At 42.7% G+C, this 27788-nt stretch overlaps 1 protein-coding gene across 1 annotated transcript; it reads right to left on the reverse strand.

Moving 5' to 3' along the window:
• Positions 1-356: 356 nt before the first annotated feature.
• On the reverse strand, positions 357-25843 carry LOC132889862 (uncharacterized). Its single transcript, XM_060926691.1, has 8 exons — positions 25762-25843; positions 16968-17032; positions 15279-15353; positions 14572-14865; positions 14202-14483; positions 2936-3066; positions 1985-2260; positions 357-945 (listed from the first exon to the last, which is right to left on the reverse strand). Exons 3-8 carry the CDS (start codon positions 15346-15348, stop codon positions 883-885), a joined length of 1116 nt encoding a protein of 371 aa, XP_060782674.1. The 5' UTR covers positions 15349-15353; positions 16968-17032; positions 25762-25843; the 3' UTR covers positions 357-882.
• Between the last annotated feature and the right edge of the window lie 1945 nt (positions 25844-27788).

The following is a 27788-nucleotide window of genomic DNA, read 5'->3' on the forward strand; positions in this document are numbered from 1 at the left end:
AAACACTTCACATTATACACACACTAAAAGATAAACACTTTACATTGTATATTTTAGTGTGTGTGTATAAACACTTCACATTATACACACACTAAAAGATAAACACTTTACATTGTATATTTTAGTGTGTGTATAAACACTTTACATTATATCCATTATAAAATATAAACACTTCACATTATACACACACTAAAAGATAAACACTTTACATTGTATATTTTAGTGTGTGTGTATAAACACTTTACATTATATCCATTATAAAATATAAACACTTCACATTATACACACACTAAAAGATAAACACTTTACATTGTATATTTTAGTGTGTGTGTATAAACACTTTACATTATATCCATTATAAAATATAAACACTTCACATTATACACACACTATAAAATATAAACACTTTACATTGTATATTTTAGTGTGTGTATAAACACTACATTATACACACTATAAAATATAAAAACACTTTATATTGTATATTTTTATATTGTATAAAGTATTGTACTTCTTCCCACTCCTTTTTCGAACAATGTGCGGTGTTTTGTAATGTCTTAGCTCTGTGTCATTTTATTATTTTTTCTCAATTTCTCGTTTTCTTTCTTTGTATGTGTAACGGACCACACTAGTCTTTGTAGGTGTTTTGTTATTCTCTTGAGTAAAACTTACATAAATGTGTTTTCATTTGTATTTTATGTTATTTACGAATATAAGATTTAATTAAATTTCTGTTTGTGCTTTAGAATGGTTGGGCTATGAGGTTGAGTGAGTATTGTATGTGTGTGGATTTGTATGGACGTGGGGTGCTGTTTGTCCTTTAAGTGACACCGTAGCTCCACAAGAGGGAGATTTGTAAAGGTAGCAACCAGGTGTGATCAATTAAGAAGCTGCTTTGTTTGAGCTAAGAAGGCTTGATGTCCATGCTCCACCACTCAAGCTTTGCTGCAAAAGAAAAGGATATTTTGATGCCTGTTTTACAACAGAAGAGAAATGATTATATGTTGCATCCTTAGTGAGCGCAGTGAGGTATGTTTTGTTTGAAGTTTTTGTAACTTTGTATCAAGTGTTGGAACCAAATGTGAATGCCTTTGTTTTAATATTGATGTCTCAATTAAGAAATGTACCTGTGAGAACGGTATGGTGATTTGCTGTTTTGTATACCATGATACAGTTTTCACGGTGCTATGAGTGATGTTGGACTGACTTTGCTGTAAGTAAAATAAAATACACCTTGAGCATCAGTCGAGACTCTCTTTGGGATCCAAGGGTTGCTACAGTATGTACAAATAGTTACATACTTTTTTTTAAACATGTTCGAAATAAAAATTCATTCATTCATTTTAGTGTGTGTGTGTGTGTGTACAAACACTTCACATTATACACACTAAAATATAAACACTACATTATATGCACTATAAAATATAAAAACACTTCACATTGTATATTTTAGTACGTCGGTGGTGTAGTGGTTAGCGCTGTCGCCTCACAGCAAGAAGGTCCGGGTTCGAGCCCCGGGGCCGGCGAGGGCCTTTCTGTGTGGAGTTTGCATGTTCTCCCCGTGTCCGCGTGGGTTTCCTCCGGGTGCTCCGGTTTCCCCCACAGTCCAAAGACATGCAGGTTAGGTTAACTGGTGACTCTAAATTGAGCGTAGGTGTGAATGTGAGTGTGAATGGTTGTCTGTGTCTATGTGTCAGCCCTGTGATGACCTGGCGACTTGTCCAGGGTGAACCCCGCCTTTCGCCCGTAGTCAGCTGGGATAGGATCCAGCTCGCCTGCGACCCTGTAGAACAGGATAAAGCGGCTAGAGATAATGAGATGAGATTTTGGTGCGTGTATAAACACTTCACATTATACACACTATAAAATAAACACATGATACACACACCTGTTCCACCACTAAAATACTGATGTTGCTGTGCAGAGTTGTTCAGCTCTTTCATACAAGTCATTAGCTGTAGAATCTCTAAACTGTATTACGTACTTCATCTTTCCTAGAGTTGGACCGTTTGCACTTATGTGGCACTTTCACCCAGTTGTGAACTGCTGTGGAGCTGTTTGATCTCTGCCCACTCTCTGCTCTACTGTCCATTTGTAGGACATCAGGCAACTCTGCCAGTCCTATGCGGAACCGCCCTATGGGTCCGTTTACAGCTGTAGCCATCTGCCTTCTTTCTCCTCCATTATTAGCCTGCTGTATGAAATGATCTTCTGAAGTCCCCGTGTTTAGCCGTTCTGTCTCTGGCAGGCTGTTCAAGTCCTATCAGATAACCAAATACACAGAGAACACAGATCAGGAAATACATTTGCACAACACAAGAAGCAAACAGGCATGATAGATTGTTTCACTTTAAAATAAATAAAAAAAAAATATCTAGGCCACTCCCATCTCTTTCAGAAGCACAGAAAGCTCGGGGAGAGGGGATAACTGCTCTGCATACTGAGAAATCAAAACCCCAAACTCCTTTCCCTCCAGCCAGAGCTTGTGCTTTAACCAGCAGGCTAGCATTAGCTGGAAAACATGCTTGACTGGCTCTGTGCCACGTTCAACGCTGCAGTAATGTCCACGTTATTCAGGAACAGGCGATAAGGTCAAATATACACACACATTCCTGCAGGTTAAGAACAGAGGTCACACCGCTAACAGAGGGAGCTCACCAGCTAATGCTAGCGAAAAGAAAAGTTATTTTTGAAGGAGAGAAAGGTTTGTCTTTTCCCCAAATCAGTAACCGTGACAGTCTCACTGATCTGCATCGACAAATAAACTGTTCAACACTAACAGAGTGAGAAAATGGCAAGAACAGCAGCAGATTATTACACACTCAGACTGACAAACATCTACTGGTTACCACACACACACACCCACACACACCCACACTCATCTGAGTGACCACCTCATGGGGCCGAATGTCTCAGTTACACACACACTACTTACTGCTCTTTGCTGTTGTCTTTGCTTCCTCAGGATTACACGCTTCACATACAGTGTGCCAACAATCACCACCAGCAGCAGCAGCACCACCAGTACAATCGCCCACACTGGTACACCACACTCTGGTCCTGGAGCTGCAAAATACAGAAATCAGGTCACAAAAGTTACAACCCCAATTCCAAAAAATTTGGAACACTGTATAGACTGTAAATAAAAACTGTGATAATTTGCAAATTCATGGAAACCTGATATTTCATTGAAAATAATACAAAGACAACATAAATGCTGAGACTGAGGAATTTGTTTTTTGAAACACGTATGCTTATTTTGAATTTTATGTCAGCAACTCATTTCAGAAAAGTTGGGACGGGGCGTTGTAGCAGTTCGTAGGAGGTGGAGGAGCACAGAAAGACGGCAGGCCAGAATAAAGTTCAATAACTTGTTTATTTTGCTCTTTTCAGATGCAAAATTCACTCTCAGCCATGCATGCACATGCGTACACAAGTCGTCTGGCTGGGGAGAGAGAGCTCACTTCCTCTGCTCTCTCTCTCTTTCTTTTTATATAGGGCACGGTCACTGGGAAGACACACAAACACAGGTTAATTGACATCAGGTGTAGTGACTCTGCCCTCCGGTCACAGACCGGCGCTTGACCACGCCCCCGCTGCCACAGGCGTACTTACCATTGTGCTGCATCACCTCTACTTTTAACAACCCTCTCTAAACATTTGGGAACTGAGGAGACCAACTGCTGTAGTTTCAAAAGAGAAAATGTTGTCCCATTCTTGCCTGATATACAATTTCAGTTGCTCGGCAGTTTGGGGTCTTCTTTGTCATATTTTGCACTTCATAATGCACCAAATGTTTTAAATGGGAGACAGGTCTGGACTGCAGGCAGGCCAGTTTAGCACCTGGACTCTTAATACGGAGCCATGCAGTTTCAATTTGTGCAGAAAGTGGTTTATCTTGCTGAAAGAAGGAAGGTCTTCCCTGAAAAAGATTGTCTGGATGGCAGCATATTGGTCTGAAACATTGCCTCAGTCCATCGTAAAAGAGCTCGGGCCCAGAGAAGGGGGCGGGGTTTCTGGATATTTTTATATCTGGTTTTAACTTGCGTTTGTGGATGCAGTAATGAAGTGTTTTCACAGACGATGGTTTTCTGAAGTGTTCCTGAGCCCATACAGTGATTTCCACTACAGACACGTGTCTGCTTTTAATGCAGTGTCTCCTGAGGGCCTGAAGATCACAGGCATCCAATGTCAGTTGTCAGCCTTGTCTCTTGCATACAGAGATTTCTCCAGCTTCTCGGAATCTTTTGATGATATTATGGACCATAGATGATGTGAAACCAGAATTCTGTGCAGTTTTACGTTGAGGAATGTTATTCTTAAAATTGTTGCACTGTTTGCCCACCCAGTCTTTCACAGAGCGGTGAACCCCACCCCATTTTTACTTCTGAGAGACTCCGCCTCTCTGGGATGCTTTTTTAAATACCCAAATCATGTTATTGACCTGCCACCAATTAATCTAATTAGTTCTTTTTTTGCATGACACAACTTTCAGTCTTTCATTATTACTGACATCAAATTCAAAATGAGGATACATTTTTCCAAAAAAAAAAAGTTGTCAGGATCCCTTTAATGCAATTATTAAAGGGATCCTACAGTGGATTTATTCTCAAACTTATTTTAAATAAAAGTAACTGTAGATTTCAAAAATCAAACTTTGGTCTCCAAAAATATGAATTTTTCAAAATGTCAGATGGGCTTCCTGCGGTGGTGATGTATGCACTGACATCAGGTAATGTCCCTTGGAGCAACTCCGCTGTTTACATTCCCTTTTTGCATCATAGTTTTGCTAGTTTTACAAAGTATTTTTACTGAATTTATCAGTTTTTAAATAAGTATGCCTCATGTAGCATATAAATACCACAATGATGCTTAAAAAAAAAAAGCACAAGCTGGAACGAGACTGCATTTCCACAGAGAAAATGCGAAGTGTGCTTGATCAGCTGGAACAGAGGGTCACTGACGGAAACGGGATCAGACATGAGACACCGCACTGCAGAATCTTTCACATAATCTACAGAAAGTGTGTGTAGCTGCGTACTCTAAAATCTCGGTTTAAAAATGGCTCAACTCGCAGCGTGACACGACACTTCACACTCCAATTTTTTTTTTTACTACATATGATCTACATGGTGTTGGGTAGATTAACAGGGAGAGTGGCATGATTTAAAACAGATTTTAGAACGTGACGCAACACTAAGGTTTTCTCCCAAAACTCCATTCATTTGAATTGGGGGGGGGGGGGGGGGGGGGAATGAATGGAAGTGAATGGGGGGAAGGGATCAGCGAAAAGAAAGGAAAACAAGTGCGGGTCAGAACCGATTGCATGCATGTGTTGGGGATTTGGCCTGAGGTGCCACGAAGTCTGGTGGGTCTCCGATGAGTGTCTGAGCAGGACGACTCAATTCGTGAGCCCCATTTATTCTCTATAGGGTTTAAAAAAAAAAGACAGTAAAATGACGACAACAGGTGCGTCGCTCCAAAAACCGTATCCAAGCGCAGTACTCCGTTTCAGGACAGACGTGTCAGAGTTAGAACGGTGTCGAGATAAAAAAAAATCTCCTTCTCACCCCCGGCGGGGGGGTGGTATCCATGTCATCCTCAAGCTCGGGTCCTCTACCAGAGGCCTGGGAGTTTGAGGGTTCTGCGCAGTATCTTCGATGTTCCTAGGACTGCGCTCTTCTGGACTGAGGCTTCAGATGTTGTTCCTGGGATTTGCTGGAGCCACTCTCCCAGTTTGGGGGTTACTGCCCCAAGTGCCCCCACTACCACGGGGACCACGCAACCCTTGACCTTCCACATCCGTTCCAGCTGCTCTTTCAACCCTTGATACTTCTCAAGTTTCTCATGTTCCTTCTTCCTGATGTTGGCGTCAGCTGGGATCGCCACATCTATCACCACCACCCTCTTCTGCTCTTTGTCCACCACCACTATGTCCGGTTGGTTAGCCAGGATCTGTTTGTCAGTCTGGAAGCTGAAGTCCCACAGAATCTTGGCCCTGTTGTTCTCAGCCACCTTCTGTGGTATGGCCCATTGGGACTTGGGTACTTCTATTCCATACTGGTTGCAGATGTTCCTGTATACTATCCCAGCCACTTGGTTGTGCCTCTCCATGTACGCTGATCCAGCTAGCATCTTACACCCTGCTACTATGTGCTGGACTGTTTCAGGGGCTTCTTTGCACAGTCTGCATCTTGGGTCTGATCTACTCTGGTAGATCCTGGCCTCTATGGCTCTTGTGCTTATGGCCTGTTCTTGCGCTGCCATGATTAGTGCCTCTGTGCTGTCTGTCAGTCCTGCATTATCCAGCCACTGGTAGGATTTCTTGATATCAGCCACTTCCTCTATCTGACGGTGGTACATGCCATGTAGGGGTTTGTCTCTCCAGGTTGTCTGTTCCTCCTCCTCCTCTGCACTCTCATCAGGGTTCTGCTGCCTGAGACATTCACTTAGCAGTTTATCCTTTGGGGCCATCTTTCTGATGTATTCTCGGATTTTCGATGTTTCATCCTGGACCGTGGTCTTGACGCTCACTAGCCCTCGGCCTCCCTCTTTCCGCTTAGTGTATAGTCTCAGGGTGCTGGACTTGGGGTGGAACCCTCCATGCATGGTGAGGAGCTTTCTAGTCTTGATATCTGTGGCTTCTATCTCCTCCTTTGGCCAGTTTATGATACCAGCAGGGTATCTGATGACTGGTAGTGCGTACATGTTGATGGCTCGGACCTTGTTTTTACCATTCAGCTGACTTTTCAGGACCTGCCTTACTCTCTGGAGGTATTTGGCTGTGGTTGACTTCCTTGTGGCCTCTTCATGGTTTCCATTAGCCTGTGGGATGCCAAGGTACTTGTAGCTGTCTTGGATATCACCTATGTTGCCCTCTGGTAGGTCAATCCCTTCAGTCTGGATCATCTTGCCTCTCTTTGAGACCATCCGGCCACACTTGTCCAATCCGAATGACATCCCTATGTCATCGCTGTAGAGCCGGGTGGTGTGGATCAGCGAGTCTATTTCTCGCTCGTTCCTGGCATACAGCTTGATGTCATCCATGTAGAGCAGGTGGCTGATTGTTGCCCCACTACGGAATCGGTACCCGTAGCCGCTCTTCGTGATGATCTGACTGAGGGGGTTCAGGCCTATGCAGAACAGCAGTGGTGATAGCGTATCTCCTTGGTATATGCCGCACTTGATGTTGACTTGGGCAATGGGTTTTGAGTTGGCCTCTAGGGTTGTCTTCCACATTTCCATTGAGTTCTGTATGAAGGTCCTTAGGTTCCTGTTGATCTTATACAGTTCCAGACATTCCAGTATCCATGTGTGTGGCATTGAGTCGTAGGCTTTCTTGTAGTCAATCCAGGCAGTGCACAGGTTGGTCTGTCTCTTCTTACAGTCTCGGGCGACTGTTCTATCGGCCAGTAGCTGGTGCTTGGCTCCTCTGGTGTTACTGCCAATTCCTTTCTGTGCCTCGCTCATGTATTGAGCCACATGCTTACTCATTTTTGCCGCAATGATGCCTGACAGGGCCTTCCATGTTGTGCAGAGACAGGTAATTGGCCGGTAGTTGGATGGGATGGGTCCCTTCTGGGGGTCCTTCATGATTAGGACTGTCCTGCCTTGGGTTAGCCATTCTGGGTGGGTTCCATCCCTCAGCAGCTGGTTCATCTGTGCTGCTAGGCGTTCATGGAGTGCAGTTAGCTTCTTCAGCCAGTACGTATGGATCATATCAGGGCCTGGTGCTGTCCAGCTCTTCATCTTTGACACTCTTTCTTGGACGTCTGCCATTGAGATGGTTACTGGTTCTTGTTCTGGGAGGTTGCTGTGGTCAGCTCTTAGGTCCACTAACCATTGGGCATCGGTGTTGTGTGATGCCTTTCTTTCCCATATGTCTTTCCAGTATTTTTCCACCTCAGCTCTTGGTGGGTCTGACCGGTTGTTGTTCCCCTGCCATTGAGAGTACACCTTGGCTGGTTCAGTGGAGAACAGCTTGTTTATTCTCCTGGCCTCTCCTTCCTTGGTGTATCTCCTCAACCGGGTGGCCAGAGCTGTTAGTCGCTGTTTGGCAGTTTCGAGTGCCTCTGGTATGGAGAGTGAGTTGTACTTCCTGGGCGCCCCTTTATTCACCATGTTCCCTTTCTGTAGTTCAGCTAGCTGGCTAACTTCTCTCCTTGCTGCCTTTATCTTGGCCTCTAATAGTCTCTTCCATGGTGGATACTGTTTGTTATGTCCCGAGCCCACCTTGTGTCCAAGCATCTCCATGATTACTGTTGCTGTACTGTGTATCAGCTTGTTGGTCTCAGTGATGGTTCTTGTGGAGATTGTCTTCAGAGCAGCATTCACATCTACTAGTAGATCTTCTGAAGGTACTTGGCAACTCAGCTTCGGTATTCGTCGGGGGCTCCAGGTTTCCAGTTGGGTCACGATCTTCCTTCTCAGGTCAGCAGCTCTTGTGTTGAGGCTGTTAGCTGTTGGGGCTTGGTACCCAATCTCTGGTTGTGGGGATGATGACATCTCCCCGCTGACCTGTCTTCCTGGCTCCCCCTTGCCGTAGCATCGTTGTTGTATTTCATTAATCTCTAGTTGTGATAGCAGATTTCGATTATGGATGTTGGAACACTGGGCTAATAGCTGTTTCTTTGTTAGCCTTGATTGTGGGTTTCGAAGTATCCAATGGTCCCACATTCTCTGCATGTATCCCCTCTCTCTGGGATTGCTTGTATAGTAGCATTCCAGCAAATCCATATTTTCTGTCCTCGTCCATCGATGTCTTGTTCCAGTAGCCCATTTCTCATCAGTTTGCCCTGGTTCCCTAGCAACTGACGCAGACCTTGTTGACCCGGGCGACGTCTGAGCCGGTATGACTCTTTCAGTTATGTTTTCACTCATTCCTGAGGTAGGCTGATATATCATGAGGGGTTTTTGCCTAAGGACCCTTACTGGATGATGTTTTGCCCCGACCGGGATTCGAACCCCGATCTCCTGCGTCGTAGTCAGTGAGCATTACCACTGTACTATCCAGCTATATATATATCTATATATATATATATATATATATATATATATATATATACACACACACAACCCCGATTCCAAAAAAGTTGGGACAAAGTACAAATTGTAAATAAAAACGGAATGCAATGATGTGGAAGTTTCAAAATTCCATATTTTATTCAGAATAGAACATAGATGACATATCAAATGTTTAAACTGAGAAAATGTATAATTTAAAGAGAAAAATTTGGTGATTTTAAATTTCATGACAACACATCTCAAAAAAGTTGGGACAAGGCCATGTTTCCCACTGTGAGACATCCCCTTTTCTCTTTACAACAGTCTGTAAACGTCTGGGGACTGAGGAGACAAGTTGCTCAAGTTTAGGGATAGGAATGTTAACCCATTCTTGTCTAATGTAGGATTCTAGTTGCTCAACTGGCTTAGGTCTTTTTTGTCGTATTTTCCGTTTTATGATGCGCCAAATGTTTTCTACGGGTGAAAGATCTGGACTGCAGGCTGGCCAGTTCAGTACCCAGACCCTTCTTCTACGCAGCCATGATGCTGTAATTGATGCAGTGTGTAGTTTGGCATTGTCATGTTGGAAAATGCAAGGTCTTCCCTGAAAGAGACGTCGTCTGTATGGGAGCATATGTTGCTCTAGAACCTGGATATACCTTTCAGCATTGATGGTGTCTTTCCAGATGTGTAAGCTGCCCATGCCACACGCACTAATGCAACCCCATACCATCAGAGATGCAGGCTTCTGAACTGAGCGCTGAGAACAACTCGGGTCGTCCTTCTCCTCTTTAGTCCGAATGACACGGCGTCCCTGATTTCCATAAAAAACTTCAAATTTTGATTCGTCTGACCACAGAACAGTTTTCCACTTTGCCACAGTCCATTTTAAATGAGCCTTGGCCCAGAGAAGACGTCTGCGCTTCTGGATCGTGTTTAGATACGGCTTCTTCTTTGAACTATAGAGTTTTAGCTGGCAACGGCGGATGGCACGGTGAATTGTGTTCACAGATAATGTTCTCTGGAAATATTCCTGAGCCCATTTTGTGATTTCCAATACAGAAGCATGCCTGTATGTGATGCAGTGCCGTCTAAGGGCCCGAAGATCACGGGCACCCAGTATGGTTTTCCGGCCTTGACCCTTACGCACAGAGATTCTTCCAGATTCTCTGAATCTTTTGATGATATTATGCACTGTAGATGATGATATGTTCAAACTCTTTGCAATTTTACACTGTCGAACTCCTTTCTGATATTACTCCACTATTTGTCGGTGCAGAATTAGGGGGATTGGTGATCCTCTTCCCATCTTTACTTCTGAGAGCCGCTGCCACTCCAAGATGCTCTTTTTATACCCAGTCATGTTAATGACCTATTGCCAATTGACCTAATGAGTTGCAGTTTGGTCCTCCAGCTGTTCCTTTTTTGTCCCTTTAACTTTTCCAGCCTCTTATTGCCCCTGTCCCAACTTTGAGATGTGTTGCTGTCATGAAATTTCAAATGAGCCAATATTTGGCATGAAATTTCAAAATGTCTCACTTTCGACATCTGATGTGTTGTCTATGTTCTATTGTGAATACAATATCAGTTTTTGAGATTTGTAAATTATTGCATTCCGTTTTTATTTACAATTTGTACTTTGTCCCAACTTTTTTGGAATCTGGGTTGTACACACACACACACACACACAGTAAATTCTGGCATGATAATACACAAACAATTGAGCGCCAATGGTGTGAAAGCAAGCGCCAACGGCGCGAAGTGAAACTAGGAGGGGTCCGGGGGCATGCTCCCCCGGCAAATTTATTGAAAATAGATGCTCTCAGGTGCATTTTCAGGGTCTCTGAGAGGTTTTAGATCCATGATTTATAGGATAGAGTTTACCAGTGTTTCAATGATTTCTGACCTAAATAGTATTAATGTAAACACATTTGAAATTTCACCTTAAAGTTCAACATGCAAGTTAAATTGTTTTGTTATCGATTACTGAGGTCTATGATCGACTGAAAATCTACAGGGATCCCTTAATTATCTCTGATCAAGTCGTGTTGTAACAAAAATGTGCATGAAAATATGAACAGTGGTTTGCTCCATCTTATGCAATCCAATGAAGAGAATCGATCATCATGACCTCCTGTTGATCACAAAGGGATCTGAACCTAAGACCTGCCACCTTAAAATAAGTTGCTGTATTACTATAACTAATGATTTAGAATGTTTCGGATGCAATTACCGTAATATATGTAGAACTAAGGTGCACTGAAAAGAAAAGTCAGGCAACTGCATATTATAAAGTTTAAATTTTGGCACTTTATTAAATGGACTAGATTAAGATTAAAACATATTTAAAGGAAAAGAAAACTTAATTCATACATTTAAGTTTGCAGAAAGATTATGTATTTATAAACACATTCATGAAGAGAATTTCTTAATAAGTGTCAAATGTAGCATAATTGTGAATAATAATGAGCATATTTGGCAGTGTGATGTCACTGTGAGCCTTTAACAAAAGAATAATCCGGAGCCGCCTTTTGTTAAATGGATCCCAGTGACATCACACTGCCAAAACTGCTTATGATTATTATTTGAAATGATGCTGTATTTGACACATTTGGACAGCTTCACTTGGTGAGAGTGTTTATAAGTACAGAATCTTTCTGCAAACCCAAACTAATGGATTTAAGTTTTCTACTCCTTTAAAGCAGATTAATTCTCCTTGGCTTTTGCTTGGCCCAATGTTGGGCAGCCCTCTCATAGTCCATCTCGCCGTCATCCATGCTGATGTGGATTAATTTGTCCAGCGAGTCTCCTAGCTTATTAAAATCAGTCGGCTTTGTCCGTCTGGTGCGGGACAACATCGGCAGCCAATGAGATCACTTATAATGAATCGGAAACTTCCGGGATGTCTAACGTTTTCTTTCGATATTTTTATTGGACGGTTTGACACGTGATCTTGACGTAGCCAACAGATTAGTTTGTTTACATCATACTAGGGCTGGGTATCACCAGATACTTCACGATACGATACTATGGCGATATTTTGCCCACGATAACGATAATATCACGGTACAGCGATTCTGCGATAATCGATATATTGCAAGAAATTTCAACCACATCACGATATCTGTCACTGAAGAAAATCAGAATTTATTGACCACTGTAAAATTACATTTCACATACATAACTACACACTCTTGCCAGACATATATTCGTCTCTATTCCACTGCTGGCAAAACCAAGAGTTGCTTCACTACAACATACAGAAAATTCCCATTTCTGTAAGCATGGACACATCAGTGCTGCTTAACAAGCAGAATCAAATTGTTTTATGAAAACTTAAAACTTGCACTGCAGACTGCACATACATTTCAGTGCTAACACTAATATCAATTTGTTCTTTGTAAACTTGAGAACGTATACCTGAGAACATTTAACTTGTGCTTATTTTGCAGGAACAGCACACTGTCTGAAACGCATTGAAAAGTGCAGTGGGCATCTTAGTCTCCTACTGCGCATGCGCAGAACACATGAATTAGCAAGTTCTCATACAGACCGGTTTATTATTCAAAACAAGGCATTACAAATTATTTGACTCGGCCAAAGACTCGACCAATACGCACAAAACAAAAATCGGCAAATGCGTGAAATACTCACTGATTTTCTATCAGCCCAGCTGATCGGTAGGACAAAACTACTGTTGAATTTTCCTACCCTCCTGGATTTCGCGCATGCGCAGTAGGCTCGGTAGGACAAATCCAAGAGGTAGGATAACTTTACAGAACACCGGCTCACTTTTTTTTTTTTTTTCTCCTTTCCTTTGGAATCCAAAGTGCCTCCAAACATCAAATCAAATCAAATCAAGTTTATTTGTACAGCGCTTTTAACAAACATTGTCGCAAAGCAGCTTTACAGAATTTGAACGACTTAAAACATGAGCTAATTTTATCCCTAATCAAACATCTGCCTTAAAGTGCGGCGGCGGCGTCTCTAGGTTGACGTTAACAGCCATGCTTGCTTGTTTTTATTCCTCACTGCAACCGCCGGGGAAAAAAGAGAAGACGAAGAGTGCCTTGCAGTGAGGGAGCGGCACAGCGACACCTCGCGGATCGGAGGTGCGGAAGTCGTACTGGATTTACAACCAGTCTGAAACATGATTTATTATTTGAAAAAAATATCGATATTCAAATTGAGTATCGATATTGAATCAGAAGACAAAGTATCGCGATATATCGCCGTATCGATATTTTTGCACACCCGTACATCATACCACGCGGACATATTACTTTGACAATCAACACAAACATTGGAAAAAAAAGGCCGCTTGTTTAAGACAAATATCAATCAGTATGTAAATGGATCTGTTATTTGCTCTCCTGTGTATCGAGTTACTTGTGGGGAGGAAATTTAACGTATCGGTATAAATCTAAGCGTATCGGATTTTAACTAAAGCGACTAAGCGTATCGGCAGGCAGAGCGAGCGGATCGGGCCCGACACGCTAAAACATTTTGGGGAAAACCATGCATCCTTATAGGCAAGTCCTGCCACTTGGCAGCCATCTTGGTAACACACACACAGTTATAGATTAGAGATTAGATAGAACTTTATTGATCCCTTTGGGAGGGTTCCCTCAGGGAAATTAAAATTATATCAGTCTAACAAGACCAGGCTCCTATCTAAGAGAAAAGGGAGAGAAAAATGACTGCGATTTCAATGGCCACCGGAACGTAAAAACTGCATGTGCAGAAAATCAATCAAATATGATTTTTAAAAAACGCCTAAAAGTTTGGTGACTTTGCCCTCAAAATGAGGTTTAAAAAGCTTCCCTCTCCCACAGGTTCTACTATGCATGTGCAAGGTTACTACGTGGTCACTATACTTCTACGACGCAAGTGCAACTACAGGCTTTCCTGAGTACAACACCACCATCAGCTTAGTGTTTTCCAGTTCAGCAGACGATTGGCTTTATGGAGAGAAGGCAGGACATGTGCATACAACTAACATCTTAGGTGTTAGACTTTTCATAAATTTCTATTCAGGAACCTTAAAGTGGCATATCTCCTCCCTTAGAAGATCTCCGCTCTCGGGCAGCTTGCCTCTGCTCTGTGCTCAGTGAGAGAGACTGATGGTAATAAAAATATCATTTAAAGGAAGACAGTATATTAACTATATATTATAGACAGGACAGTAATCCCCCTACCTTCAACACTGACTGTGTAAATATGAAGGTCTTCCTTCTCCTCCGGATCTCGGACGATGTAAACTCCCCCATCAGTCGACCGGACTCCTCTCAGTGTGAGAACCGTGTTAGTGAGTGATGTTCTCGAGGTGTATTCAGCTGTACAGTGGAGTGAGCTTCTGTCCACACTGCAGATCTGTTTATCTGAATCTCTGTGGTTATAGATCACCTCCACTCGCTCTGATACGTGCAAATCCAGCAGCAGATCTTCACCAGGCTTCAGCTGAACTAATGAGATCAGTTCTAAGAAGAAGAATTAATTGTATGTAAATGTGAATATATATTTTTTAATCAGCAGCAGTTGGTCTGTAGAGCAGGTAAAGACACTTACTGTCGACTACGAGCTGCACATCTTTAATGTCTCTGCCATCACACTGACACGTGTACAGTTTCCTCTGACTGAAATCAGCTGCAGGGATGGTGAGGGTGAGATTTCCCTTCAGGTACTCATCATGGGACATTTTAAATCCCTCCTCTGACCAGCAGGATATCTGATCACACTGAGCCACTACATGATCGTTACTGGACAATCTCCATTTGGCCTCACGAGAACAGGTCCGTTCACATGGCAGAGCAGCAGACTGATTAAACTTCACCCGTACTGTAGTAACAGCTGATACAGGTGCTGAAACAGAGAGAAAATACTTTTAGGTAAAGGGGGAAAAAAAAACCCCACACACACACACACGGCTAAGTCAAAGTTCTAAGACAAATTGAAAAAAATCTCTGTTTATGAAAATAAAACTATTTCTCTACATATCCTCCATTTAAGTCTAAACACTTCTGCAAGCGGCGTTTCCATCGGAGAATTCCTTCTCTGTAGAATTCTGGGGGATGTCTTTCACACCTTTTGAAATTATAACATCTGTCTTAGAACTTTTTGACTTACCCTCGTGTGTATGTGTACACATGCACGCGCGCACACATATATACACACACACACACACAGTGTGTACAGGTGATAGACAACAGTGTAACGCTGGAAGCTCACAAACAAATATTACTGTGATACACTCGTACCTGAATAAAATCACTTACTAGTTATGGAGATGATCATGAAGATGACACCACGAAGAACACAGGAGGAGGTCATGTCAAACACCACCATCAGCCCTGTAGAGGTGAGAAATCAACCAGACATTCAGACTCAGATTCTGCCCAGCTCACACTGGCATTTTTAGCTGTATGGCTAACTCAGTTATTCTGTTTTTTCTTATAAGGGCACGTATTTCACTAGAGGCACTCTTAGGCGAAGCGATGCACCGATACTAGTATTGGGCTGGTACTGCGCTCATATAAAAATTATTTAATGCCACACACCAATATCACTTAATAACATTACATTAAACTCAAGGCCACAGTCAGAGGGTGTTCCGTCAGTTTTTACTGCCCCATCAGATTTTTGTATCTAGTGAGAGATTTGTCAACTGAAAAGAGAAATGAGAAATTGAGAACACTAGTATAGGCAAATTAGCAATTGTACACAGAGATGTCGTCAGCAATGTGGTCATATTTTAAAATAAGGGACAACAGACGTAAGGCAGACTGCAAGCTTTGTTCTGCTAAAGTGACAAGAGGAGGAGGAAGGGAGAACACATCATTTAACATGAGCAATTTGATGAAAACATCTAATGGCTTATCATCCGGCCTTGGCCAAGATTCTTCTAACGACCCCTCGCCAGGCCTCTCTGTCTGCCACTGCTGTGCTGAGATCCTGCACATGAATCCTGGAGTCCTTTGACAGAATCGCTGGGAAAGTGATCTTCCTTGACCTAACCGGGCACTTGGTCAGGCTCCAAAGTAATAGGTGTAATACTGTTTCCCCCTTAGCTCAAAAGCAGCGCCCAGCAAACTTTTCTTTGCCTGTGTCTTAAGGAAACAGGCTGAAGATCCCGAGAGACTTCTTCTAGGGTGATGTGAGCAGATCAATGGATGTTTTGGACGTGACATAGAAGGTTGGTCTAAGTTCCACCTTGTCAGTGCTGTTTGACTCTACGTCCAGGTCTCAGCTCCATAAAAAAAGAATGGAATGACCGATCTGAACAAGTCAACCTTCAAATTTCTGTCAAGGTTAGAGTGCTATATTTTGTCAAGGTGTCCTGGCCAAGGCAGGGATGCCCAGCATGTTTGCCATGCTGACCCAGAGACGCCTGCGCCAGCTAGGCCACGTCAGCCGCATGGACGACGGCCACATCCCAAAGGACTTGTTGTATGGTGAGCTGGCCACAGGCTCCAGACCCACAGGACGACCTGCACTACTCTACAAGGACGTGTGCAAGCACGACCCAAGGGCAGGCGGCTTCAACCCCGCAGACCTGGAGACGGCGGTCTCAGACCACGCTGGCTGGCGGTCCACCACCAAGGCCGTCGTTGGGGAAGCCGAGGAAAGGAGAGAGACCTGGTGGGGGGAGAGGAGGCTCCGACGACAGCGGAGAATGTAGTCGGCACCAACAGACACCCGACCAAGCAACTTCACCTGCAGCAGACCGTGCGGCTCACACATCGGCCTATACAGTCATACCAGGCGCTGCAACTCAACAACTGATGGATGACCCCTGGCGCAGATCGCCATGATCTTTCGAGATCGAAGGAGCCAACAATACCCTTGATCAAACTTCTAGTTTAAAAATAATGTTAAAAAGCTGGGTAACACACTGAAATTTAACCTCACAAACTTTAGACAAACTCTTACTGCTGAAGCATCACTGTCAGGGTGCAGGCACTTACGGATGCAGGTGCAGGGGAGAGTGGGAGAAGCAAACTGTAGATGAAGCCAAATCAGTAGACAAGACCTGTGGTCAGAGAAACGGGCAGAGGTCGGTTGATCAGCAAAAAGGATAAAGGCGAGACGAGGAGACAAGGTCGAGGAAACATAAAAGGTCAAATAGCGAAAAGGCAGGCAGAAAGTAAACACTGAACAATACTTTACGCTGACTAGGCATGACAGTGGTGTTTAAATAGCAGTCTTTTCCACAGAAAAAAATTAAAGCCCTAAATTGTGGCATAAAACACAGACAATTGAGCGCCAACGGCGCGAAGTGAAACTAGGGGGGTCCGGGGGCATGCCCCCCTGGAAAATGTATTGAAAATAGATGCTCTCAGGTGCATTTTCAGGGTCTCAGAGGTTTTAGATCCATGATTTAGATTTTAACAGTGCTTCAATGATTTCTGACCTAAATAGTATTAATGTAAACACATTTGAAATTTCACCTTAAAGTTCAACATGCAAGTTAAACTGTTTTGTTATCGATTACTTAAGTATACGATAGATCTGAAAATCTACGGCGATCCCTTGCACTTAATTACCTCTAATCAAGTCGTGTTGTAACAAAAATGTGCATGAAAATATGAACAGTGGTTTGCTCCATCTTATGCAATCCAATGAAGAGAATCGATCATCATGACCTCCTGTTGATCACAAAGGGATCTGAACCGAAGACCTGCCACCTTAAAATAAGTTGCTGCATTACTATAACTGTAATGATTTAGAATGTTTCGGATGCAATTACCGTAATATATGTAGAACTAAGATGCACTGAAAAGAAAAGTAAGGCAGCTGCATATTATAGTTTACATTTTGGCACTTTATTAAATGGACTAGATTAAGATTACAAGATATTTAAAGGAAAAGAAAGCTTAATTCATACATTTAAGTTTGCAGAAAGATTATGTATTTATAAACACATTCATGAAGAGAATTTGTTAATAAGTGTCAAATGTAGCATAATTGTGAATAATAACGATGAGCGTATTTGGCAGTGTGATGTCACTGTGAGCCTTTAACAAAAGAATAATCCGGAGCCGCCTTTTGTTAAATGGATCCCAGTGACATCACACTGCCAAAACTGCTTATGATTATTTGAAATGATGCTGTACTTGACACATTTGGACAACTTCACTTTGTGAGAGAATGTTTAAGTACATAATCTTTCTGCAAACCCAAACTAATTAAGTTTTCTCCTCCTTTAAAGCAGATTAATTCTCCTTGGCTTTTGCTTGGCCCAATGTTGGGCAGCCCTCTCATAGTCCATCTCGCCGTCATCCATGCCGATGTGGATTAATTTGTCCAGCGAGTCTTCACCTAGCTTATTAAAATCCGTCGGCTTTGTCCGTCTGGTGGGGAACAACATCGGCAGCCAATGAGATCGCTTATAATGAATCGGAAACTTCCGGGATGTCTGACGTTTTCTTTCGATGTTTTTATTGGACGGTTTGAACACGTGACACGTTGACTTGACACAGCCAACAGATTAGTTTGTTTACATCATACCACGCGGACATATTACTTTGACAGAATCAACACAAACATTGGGGGGGGAAAAGGCCGCTTGTTTAACACAAATAATCAGTATGTTAATGGATCTGTTATTTGCTCTCCTGTGTATCGAGTTACTTGTGGGTAGGAAATTTAATGTATCGGTATAAATCTAAGCGTATCGGATTTTAACTAAAGCGACTAAGCGTATCGGCAGGCAGAGCGAGCGTATTGGGCCCGACACGCTAAAACGCTTTGGGGAAAACCATGAATAGGGAAGCTGATTAAGGGGGAAAATGAGTGACAGGTGTAATTAATAAGCTGGAGACAGAGGGCGCTGTGGTTCTTGGGAAGTGTAGTTCATGGTGGCTGTTTGGAGGCTGTTTCAAGCTTGTGCTCTCAACGCTGTTACTGACACTCACATACATACTTAAATGCAATGATTATCCTACATCTTTTGTATTGCATGACTAGTTCGTTTCAGGCATGTAAAACAACCTTAAGACCACTTGAACCATTATATAAAAGCGCCCTTAAAAGCATATACGCAGAGCCATGAATAAATGCTGTGAGACCTCAAGAATGGCACAGGAATAGTTAAGTGTTAACGGTAAATCTAATATAGTAATTTTTACAATTAAAGTGATTTATATAGGTAGCGGTCTGAGTGAATGACCTTGACGTCCGTAATGTCCCAGCAGGAAGTCTATCGGTCTCATCGCCATTTCCGCTATACTAAAACACAGAGCTGACTGCAACTCCGATCTTCCATTTAGAGCTAATTTATCACCATGCCACGTAGATGTGTTGCTGGCCGGTGCAGCAACACGACAGAAGGTGGATTTACATTGCATTCATGGCCCCAGAAGGTTCAAACTGCAAAGACTTTTTGCGAGAAGTTCACAGGCACATTGGGCACCTATGAAGTGGTCTCTCCTCTGCTCTGCACATTTTACTGAAGACTCGTATGAGACCTCTGATCTGTTGAGGAGCGTTGGATATAAGCCCGGATTGAAAGAGGGTGCAGTACCAACAATTAAAGGAAAAGAAAACTACAAGAAAAGGAAAGTATTTATTTATAAAAAGGAAAGGGAGTTCAGTTGTACCAATTCTCCCAAAGAGTGAGCCGAGGGTTGTTGGTAAAACCCGGGACGGAATGGAACGGGACATATCGCTCGGGCAGTGACCTCCCCGCGGTTGTTGCTACAACCGGTGACATCCCATTCCGTCCCAGGTTTTAGTAATTGCTTGAGCCCAGCAGTAATGGCGGAATACACAATGTGAAGACAAGTGAATGAGTGGAGCAGCCGTCTGATTTCTAAACTGGATATCGCTGCCGTCTCGCCCTTACGTGGAAGAAGTGAATGAACGGAGAACTGAACGAACAACTGAAAGTCAGACTGTTTCAAAAACGATCGGCCTTCAAGAAGCGAGAACACAGACGGGTAAGCTCCGACTCTCATTTGGATAAAAAACATCACCACGTTGTTTACCTGCATTTAGATTAATACAGGTCACTTGTATTGTGCGTTTACGTTAGCGGTATAAGATTATTTAATTTGCTTCAGAATGTGATTGTCTCAGTTCATCTGATTATTTAATGAGCCTTTTACATTTTATCAGTGAAAATGCATGCATGTACATGTATGTTGCATAAGTTATAACACCCATCCTGTTTTAATGAGGGTCAACCCACAATCAGTGAAGTCAAATCAGTCTTAGTTGAGCGAGTCGGTAACGCTATTTCTTACTTTCACCAGAAATTTATTTATATGACTTTGGTCTATTGCTGTAAAAGGCTTCGGCCTTAAAACCGGTTCCCGCTGTGACGTCACGCGCTCAGGGCTGGCTGGCTCAGCGGGGCAGCTCCAGTGGGAATTTTTTTATTCCCATTTATGCAGCATACAAGAGTCAAGGATGGAGACACTATCCACTCAGAAATTTATTTAAAAATAAAGGTTCTGAGTATCTCCTTCAAGATCCACAACAAAAAAACCATGTCAATACCACCACTGTCATATACTCACCAAATATGTTGAAAATTTGATCATGCACACAAATATCTGCCTACTATTGAAAATTATCCATAAGGCCATTATTAAAAAATGTTCTGTTTCTGGTCCACCGGCCGGGTGAGTGCCGTATGTGCGGGTGAAATTTTTTTTTAACGCCGTTTTTTCGACATTTTTTTCGGGTTCGTAAATCTAAAATCGAACTTGACATTTACGCATTCCCAGGGCTTTCCACTAAGGCTCATACTAGCCAGCCATGACAAATAAGTAGCCAGCCAGGGGGAGTAAACACAACAACTCCTGTGCACGCAGTTCCCAGGATTAAATGGATTTTCCACAGACCATTTATTTATTCACTTTACTCAAATACAAAGTAAAATGGCAGTAAATCATCTTTCTTTTCTTGCGTATTGCATCATGAGGCGTTCCTGGCTTGTAAATCTCTTATTTTCGGTGCATGACACATTCACGCAGCTGAGCATGCTATGAATTAACAACGACAACGGTCTGCAGTGGGGCTACACAATTACACACTCGGCGAACATTTCTCCATTTGTGTATGAAAATACACTCCAACCACTCAGTTTGGTTTCATTTACAACCAACGGTGTCTTTTGATGCCAGCACGTAATTGAACGAGAGAAGACTGGTTTACCGGAGACAAAATAAGCGTTCTCTCTGCTTCTGTTCCCTCCGACACACTACTGCCTCCGCTGAATGCGCACACACACCGCATGTCGGGGCCGCGGATGAGTTACTCTCCCTTGATCAACGAAGTCTGCGGGGAATTTGTGGTTATCGGTACAAACAGCGCAAATCACAACTTAAATGAGTGCGGTTCAGTTTGACATTGTCAGTCCGTTAGATAAACATTTAATTTTATTAAAATCGAAAATTAATATTTAGAGCCTGTGGGCTACAAAAATAATAGTCATTAAAGTAGCCGGCTGGACTTAATTGTGTAGTCGGCTGTATGGCCGGCAGCCGGCGCTTGTGGAAAGCCCTGTCGAATCAGCTCTGCGCATGCGCCGTGCGGCACAAAAAAAAATGGCAGCCACCATGAAGGAAGGAGATCCGGAGTCTTCAAACATTTGCTTAAGTGTGAAATCGCAAAATGGTATTCTAGCGAACAACGAAATAGTAAAGATTCAGAAAAACAAATCATTCAGTGATCATTTTAATAGTGTAATTTCATCCGAACTCGGCCTAACGCTCGATTTAGAACTACAAAAAGTCTGTGTGTCGGACATTTTAAGTACCTTTGTAAAAGTTTTGCAAATGTTGCAGTCAGCATTTAAAATGCTAACAAAGTTTTTGTACAAGTTTCAGTTGATTAAACTGTCATATTTTATTAAATGTGTCTGCTTTTGTATTAAAAAAGTACTGAAAGAAAAAGCAAACACAGCATTGCGATTTCTTATCCATCCATATATAATAAAAAAAAAAAAAATCCCTCCCTCCCGACTGAAAATTTTTTTGCTCACCCGGTGGACAGGAAACGGATTTTTTTTAAGGATGGCCTAATGTTGCTGCTTCTACAATTTCGTAGCATTTTATGGAAACGCAGTCTAGTGTTGAGCTCGAAATTAAAAGGAAACTGCATGCAACAACATTATAGTCCAAGCGGGTTGGAATTTTCAATGGGAGGTCATTGTGCATTTCCAGAGGATTTAGCTCTGCACTCGACTTTTACGGACTGTCCCCTGAAGATGGCGTCTGGAGAACAACTACTTTCGGGAAGGTATGTTTTGTATTCAGTCTTCTCGACGATCTGTCCGTACACTTACAGAGCCAGGGACATTTCAGTTTGTGTGTAGGAACCCTGTACTCACTTCCACTGAACTGTAATGTTGTTTGAACCTTGGCAATGGTTTTAAAAACAGCGTTTTGTACTGGTGAAATGACATGCCCCTTGCACTGCCGTGTTAGCGCTTTCGGTTTAAATCACAAAAAACGAACTCTCAAAACACAACCGATTGACATGATTGTGCTACCAACTCAACGTATGAACTCCCAATCATGCGAAAATAGCCCTAAAAAGCATTTCACTCCAGATTATTCCTTTAAGTAAATATTAACTTGGCACAGGGTAATAAAGACAATTATTTTCTTCACAGGCAACATTCTGCCAATCCAGTTTCTCAAAGATTAGCACCCAGATAAACAAAGTGCAAAGTAACAACGTACTGCCAGCTGTCATTTGGATAAAAGTAACAACAATTAGAACGAGATAACATGTAGGCAAGGGCGTAGGTTTGGTATTAACACTGGTGGGGACATAAACCCAGTGCCGACCCCCAGTGGCGCCAACTTCAGGTCAACATTAGAGGGTCACAATATTTTGCTCCGTTGTGTTCCACCAAAAGAGATCCATCTCTCCAAAGGCCAGACTTTTAACATTTGAAGTTCAGAACTGTAGTAATTCATGAATGATATTATTAATAATATGCAATTCATTTGATTAATTGCAAATCTTGCATGTGATGATTAACTGTTTCTACCAATTTGCAAACGTGTTTACAAGCGAATACCGCACTGACTGTCGGGAGGGTGTATGTTCCTTTCCCTCATAAATGGAAGTAAAACCCATCCGGAGCCTTAAACACTGCGTTCCATGAGGCTGGCAGGGGGAGTTGGCTCTCTTCTGATCTTTAACTAGTTTTAGAATGCCAGTTTAAGCTGATATGTGATCGATCTAACAGTAAAACAGCACGAGGGCTCGAGAACTTTGAGACTTTGAAAGGTTACAATTTTACTTGGCAAAAGAATGTATCTGAATTCTGATTGGTTGTTGTTATATTACTGCCCTTTTGTTGTTTTCTTGAGCCCAGAGTGGAGAGGGAGAGGTGGTGGTTCTACAGAGAAGTTTTTAGCCACCGCTTTCAAATGAACCACCTCGAAATCCAATCAGTTCAGCGTGTGTGGACTCGGTATGTGACGTTTTCAAAAGAGAGGCGGAGTCACTAAACACTTCTGATCCAGAAGACAGAGGCTGTTCTGCTTATTATGTGAAAGTGTTTGATTTGATTAAAAGGTGTCTTGGCCTCGAACAATGTCCACATCACCATCGGGTTGTTGTTGTTGACATGTGTCATGTTACCCGAACTCGGTCAGGGCTCTGCAGGTCTTAACTGAAGCGCTTCAGATTAAGGGTTAGCGGGCTGCTAAAGTTTGCACGCACTTCACAAGCAAGACTCTGTGCAATATTAGCCAGCATCAGCACATCTGATATGATTTAATAACGTCTTTGTGACCTTAATGAACACCAGTTGTTGTATCAAGTCGGATTGTTATTTACACGCCACACAAACTTAGAAATCAGTCATATTCGTATGTTGTCGTTTTTACACACTGAATACGAACTGTTGTTAACTGATTCATTTTACGAGCAAATCTAACGGTATATTCGTCGAGGACAGTTTGCTAGCTTACTAGCTAGCAGCCAGTCACTGCAACCACACTTGCTAATTGACATGGTAGCCAAACTTGCTTACTGTTTTCACGACCACACCCCCAGAGCGAATATTCATGAGTCAATTTTGCGTGGTTTCACCCAGTGGAAACCTACAGTAACCATTTGTGTACCGTGCACGGAGCGGGATTTTTATTTTTCTTCAAACAGAAATATTGGTATGGACCCGTCCATACCCAATTCTACACCTATGGAGCACCGTGTTGTTGTCTTTTCCCCATTCAGCGGATCCCTGGCTGGATAACTGTTGCATGCTGGGAGGCCCCGTGAGATGACCGAAAACAACACGGTGTTTTATTCAGTCAACGGGTCAAGCTAATAGGAGCATTCGCCAAACTCGAACGTGACGTAATATTGCGCATGCGCATAAAAATTTTGGCAAGAACCATTCACAATAGCCGACAAAGTTGCATCACCACCTAGTTTTCGTGGCGATTTATTGCAGTATGCAAGTTCGTTGCCAACTGATGCTAAGCAGAGATATGCAGCAAAGCTTCTGTATAACAGTGGCACCAAAGTTTTGCCTGATCCTTACGCAGTAACGGACAAATGGGACCCAAATCCAAGCCCCAGACCCAACCGGACCTTCAGCGATATCTACCTGTCTGTGACTGATATGCCTTCAAGATACACAACAGAATCAATGAAAGCCTACAAGTCTCTTAATGCATACAAGTCTTAATTATTCAGTTGTTTTATTGAAATGCTCATTTATATTTGCTTTTTGTGCATAATAATAAAAAGGCAGATTAAATTGTCACAATATAATCTTTGAAACAGAAGTTAATGTTGTTGCTTCACACGCACACACCAAAGATATACAGTATTGAACTTAAGCAAGTTCTGCTTTAGAATGCACAAGCAGTGTTTTAAATCCAGGCGATGCCATTTATCTTCAAATACAGATCATGAAAAGTTCGACCAATCTTCAAATGTCAAATATTTATACTGCAAAAAGTACATAAATTTGCTGCGAGTGCGTTTTTACTCCTCTTCTTGTTGATATCTAAGCAATGTCAGAGCACAACAAATTTATTTTATTATTTTTAAAAGCTCTTGGGATCATTCTTGTCAAATCTGTATGTACAGCCGATAACACAACACGACACAACCATCATTAATTAATGACCCGATAACTCCAATCAGCCATTTATAAATAGCCTCTTGCCAACCAAAACATCACGTGACCATTTGGTGACGTCACGCCAAACTCAAGGTGGGCTGAACTTTTTTTTAGAAGAAGCGGAAGTGAAGCCCAAGACTGACAGCCGAAGAAGGCGGCCGCCATTACAACACACACACTCTCTCACACTCTTACACACACAAACAAAAATCCACCCGAGTAAAAAGTATTCTTGATATTTAACAGTAATTAACACCCGGGTGTGGTGTTTCTGCACCGCTTTCAGGCTTCAGGTGATTGTTCTTCTGGAGTTTGTGTAGAAAGTTCTGCTGAAGTTAGTTTCCGGTTCAGCTCTGTTTCAACACAAAGCCGAAAATCTCAATCTAAAACCGACTTAAAACCCACCATCAGTTCCTGCTTAAAACCAATAACATTACGGTATTACTAAAATAATAATGTTTTAAAATAACTCTTCACACAGCTTCCTCAGGCAGAGATTCATCTCCACAGGGCCATTTTACACAACTATTTCCTCTCAGTGTTTTTACCACAGGACCATTTCACACAAACTCTTCTCTGTTTGAACACAAAAACACATTTCCGGTTATTTATACCGCACTCTCGAGGGTGTATTAAGTTATTTATAATAATAAACTCACCGTGTGAAGTTCACATTTTCACTCTCTTCTTCCGCTTGATGAGTTAGGTGTGCACCTGTATCTACCTGTGTGTGGGTGGAAACCTTCTTCTCTGTTTAACGGCATTACTGCCACCTTCTGGATCAACATGGGGAGAACATGCAAACTCCACACAGGAAGGCCCTCGCCAGCCACGGGGCTCGAACCCAGAACCTTCTTGCTGTGAGGCGACAGTGCTCACCACTACACCACCGTGCCGTCCTCCAGTTCTATACCTAAAAAAAATTAAAACATTAAACAAACTTTTGACCTATTTCCACATATGCTGTTAAAATTTGAGATCAATTGAATGAGAATTGGCAAAGTTATTAGATTGTGAAATCATATCAATTTTTTTAAACACCCTGTAGTATATTCTATTTTATTCTGTTTTTCAAAAATAAAATAAACAAAATTTCCCTCCAGGCAGCACGGTGGTGTAGTGGTTAGCGCTGTTGCCTCAGCAAGAAGATCTGGGTTCAAGCCCCGTAGCCGGCGAAGGCCTTTCTGTGCGGAGTTTGCATGTTCTCCCCGTGGGTTTCCTCCGGGTACTCCGGTTTCCCCCACAGTCCAAAGACATGCAGGTTAGGTTAACTGGTGACTCTAAATTGACCGTAGGTGTGAGTGTGAATGGTTGTCTGTGTCTATGTGTCAGCCCTGTGATGACCTGGCGACTTGTCCAGGGTGTACCCCACCTTTCGCCCATAGTCAGCTGGGATAGGATCCAGCTTGCCTGTGACCCTGTAGAAGGATAAAGCGGCTAGAGATGATGAGATGAGATTTAACTGATACTTCTGTCACACCAATCTCCTTTATTTCTGAATCCATCGCTCTACTTTCTTGCACATACCTCCTGCATGATAGAAGAACCCTTTATTTGTCACATGCACACTCAAGCACAGCAAAATTCCTCCTCTGCTTTTAACATATCTGAAGCAGTGAACACCCACAGCAGTGGGCAGCTATGCTACAGCACCCGGGGAGCAGTTGGGGGTTACGAGCCTTGCTCAAGGGCACTTCAGCCATGATACAGAGGGAGGGGAAAGTGCTGTTCATTCACTCAGCTCCCCTCACTTTTTTCCTGCTGGACCCAAGAACCGTACTGGCGACCTTTGGGCCCATGGCTACTCCCATGAAGCTCATGCTGGACTGTTTTGGTAATTAACGCTCCTGACATAATCTGGTAGGGTGCTTTCCAATGATGCTTAATGTGCTATTTAGGAGGGTGACTGTTAGGTTTTGATCCGTCTGTAGCAAAGAAGGGTGAATTGACAAAGTATGATCTAGGAATGTAGACCCTCTGCTGCCTAGGAGATTCCACCTCATGGATCAATCCAGTAGCAAACGGTCACTGACACAGCTGCTCAGGGATGCTTCTCAGTTTGTTGTAGGACAAACATGAGTATATATTCACATTCAACAGTGTGTTGTAGCTCTGTGATTGGATGATGACAACGACTTAATTGATGAAGTTATCTATGTATGACAGGGTACCTTAAATGGGTGATGAAGCATTACATCACTGGTTTACACTACAATACTATATGAAAGACAAGAGACATTATGTACCATTACATCACCTGTGAGGATCATAATCTTATGAAAAGAAGAAATATGTTACAGGTGATTTTCAAAATCAGGTGATTCTAGATTTACCTAGGTGATCTGGGTCGAGGGCAGCACGGTGGTGTATAGTGGTTAGCACTGTCACCTCACAGCAAGAAGATCCGGGTTCGAGCCCTGTGGCCGGCGAGGGCCTTTCAGTGCAGAGTTTGCATGGTTTCCTCCGGGTGCTCCGGTTTCCCCCACCTGGTGACTTGTCCAGGGTGTACCCCGCCTCTCACCCGTAGTCAGCTGGGATAGGCTCTAGCTTGCCTGCGACCCTGTAGAACAGGATAAAGCGGCTAGAGATAATGAGATGAGATCTGGGTCGACATTCTAAAAAGGGATTTTTTTTTCCTGGGGGTGCGCTTGGATTTTTTAGGGGGTTCATAAAAGAATGAGAACAC

This window comes from Neoarius graeffei, chromosome 1 (genome assembly GCF_027579695.1).
Source record: "Neoarius graeffei isolate fNeoGra1 chromosome 1, fNeoGra1.pri, whole genome shotgun sequence".
NCBI classification, from domain to species: Eukaryota; Metazoa; Chordata; class Actinopteri; order Siluriformes; family Ariidae; genus Neoarius; species Neoarius graeffei.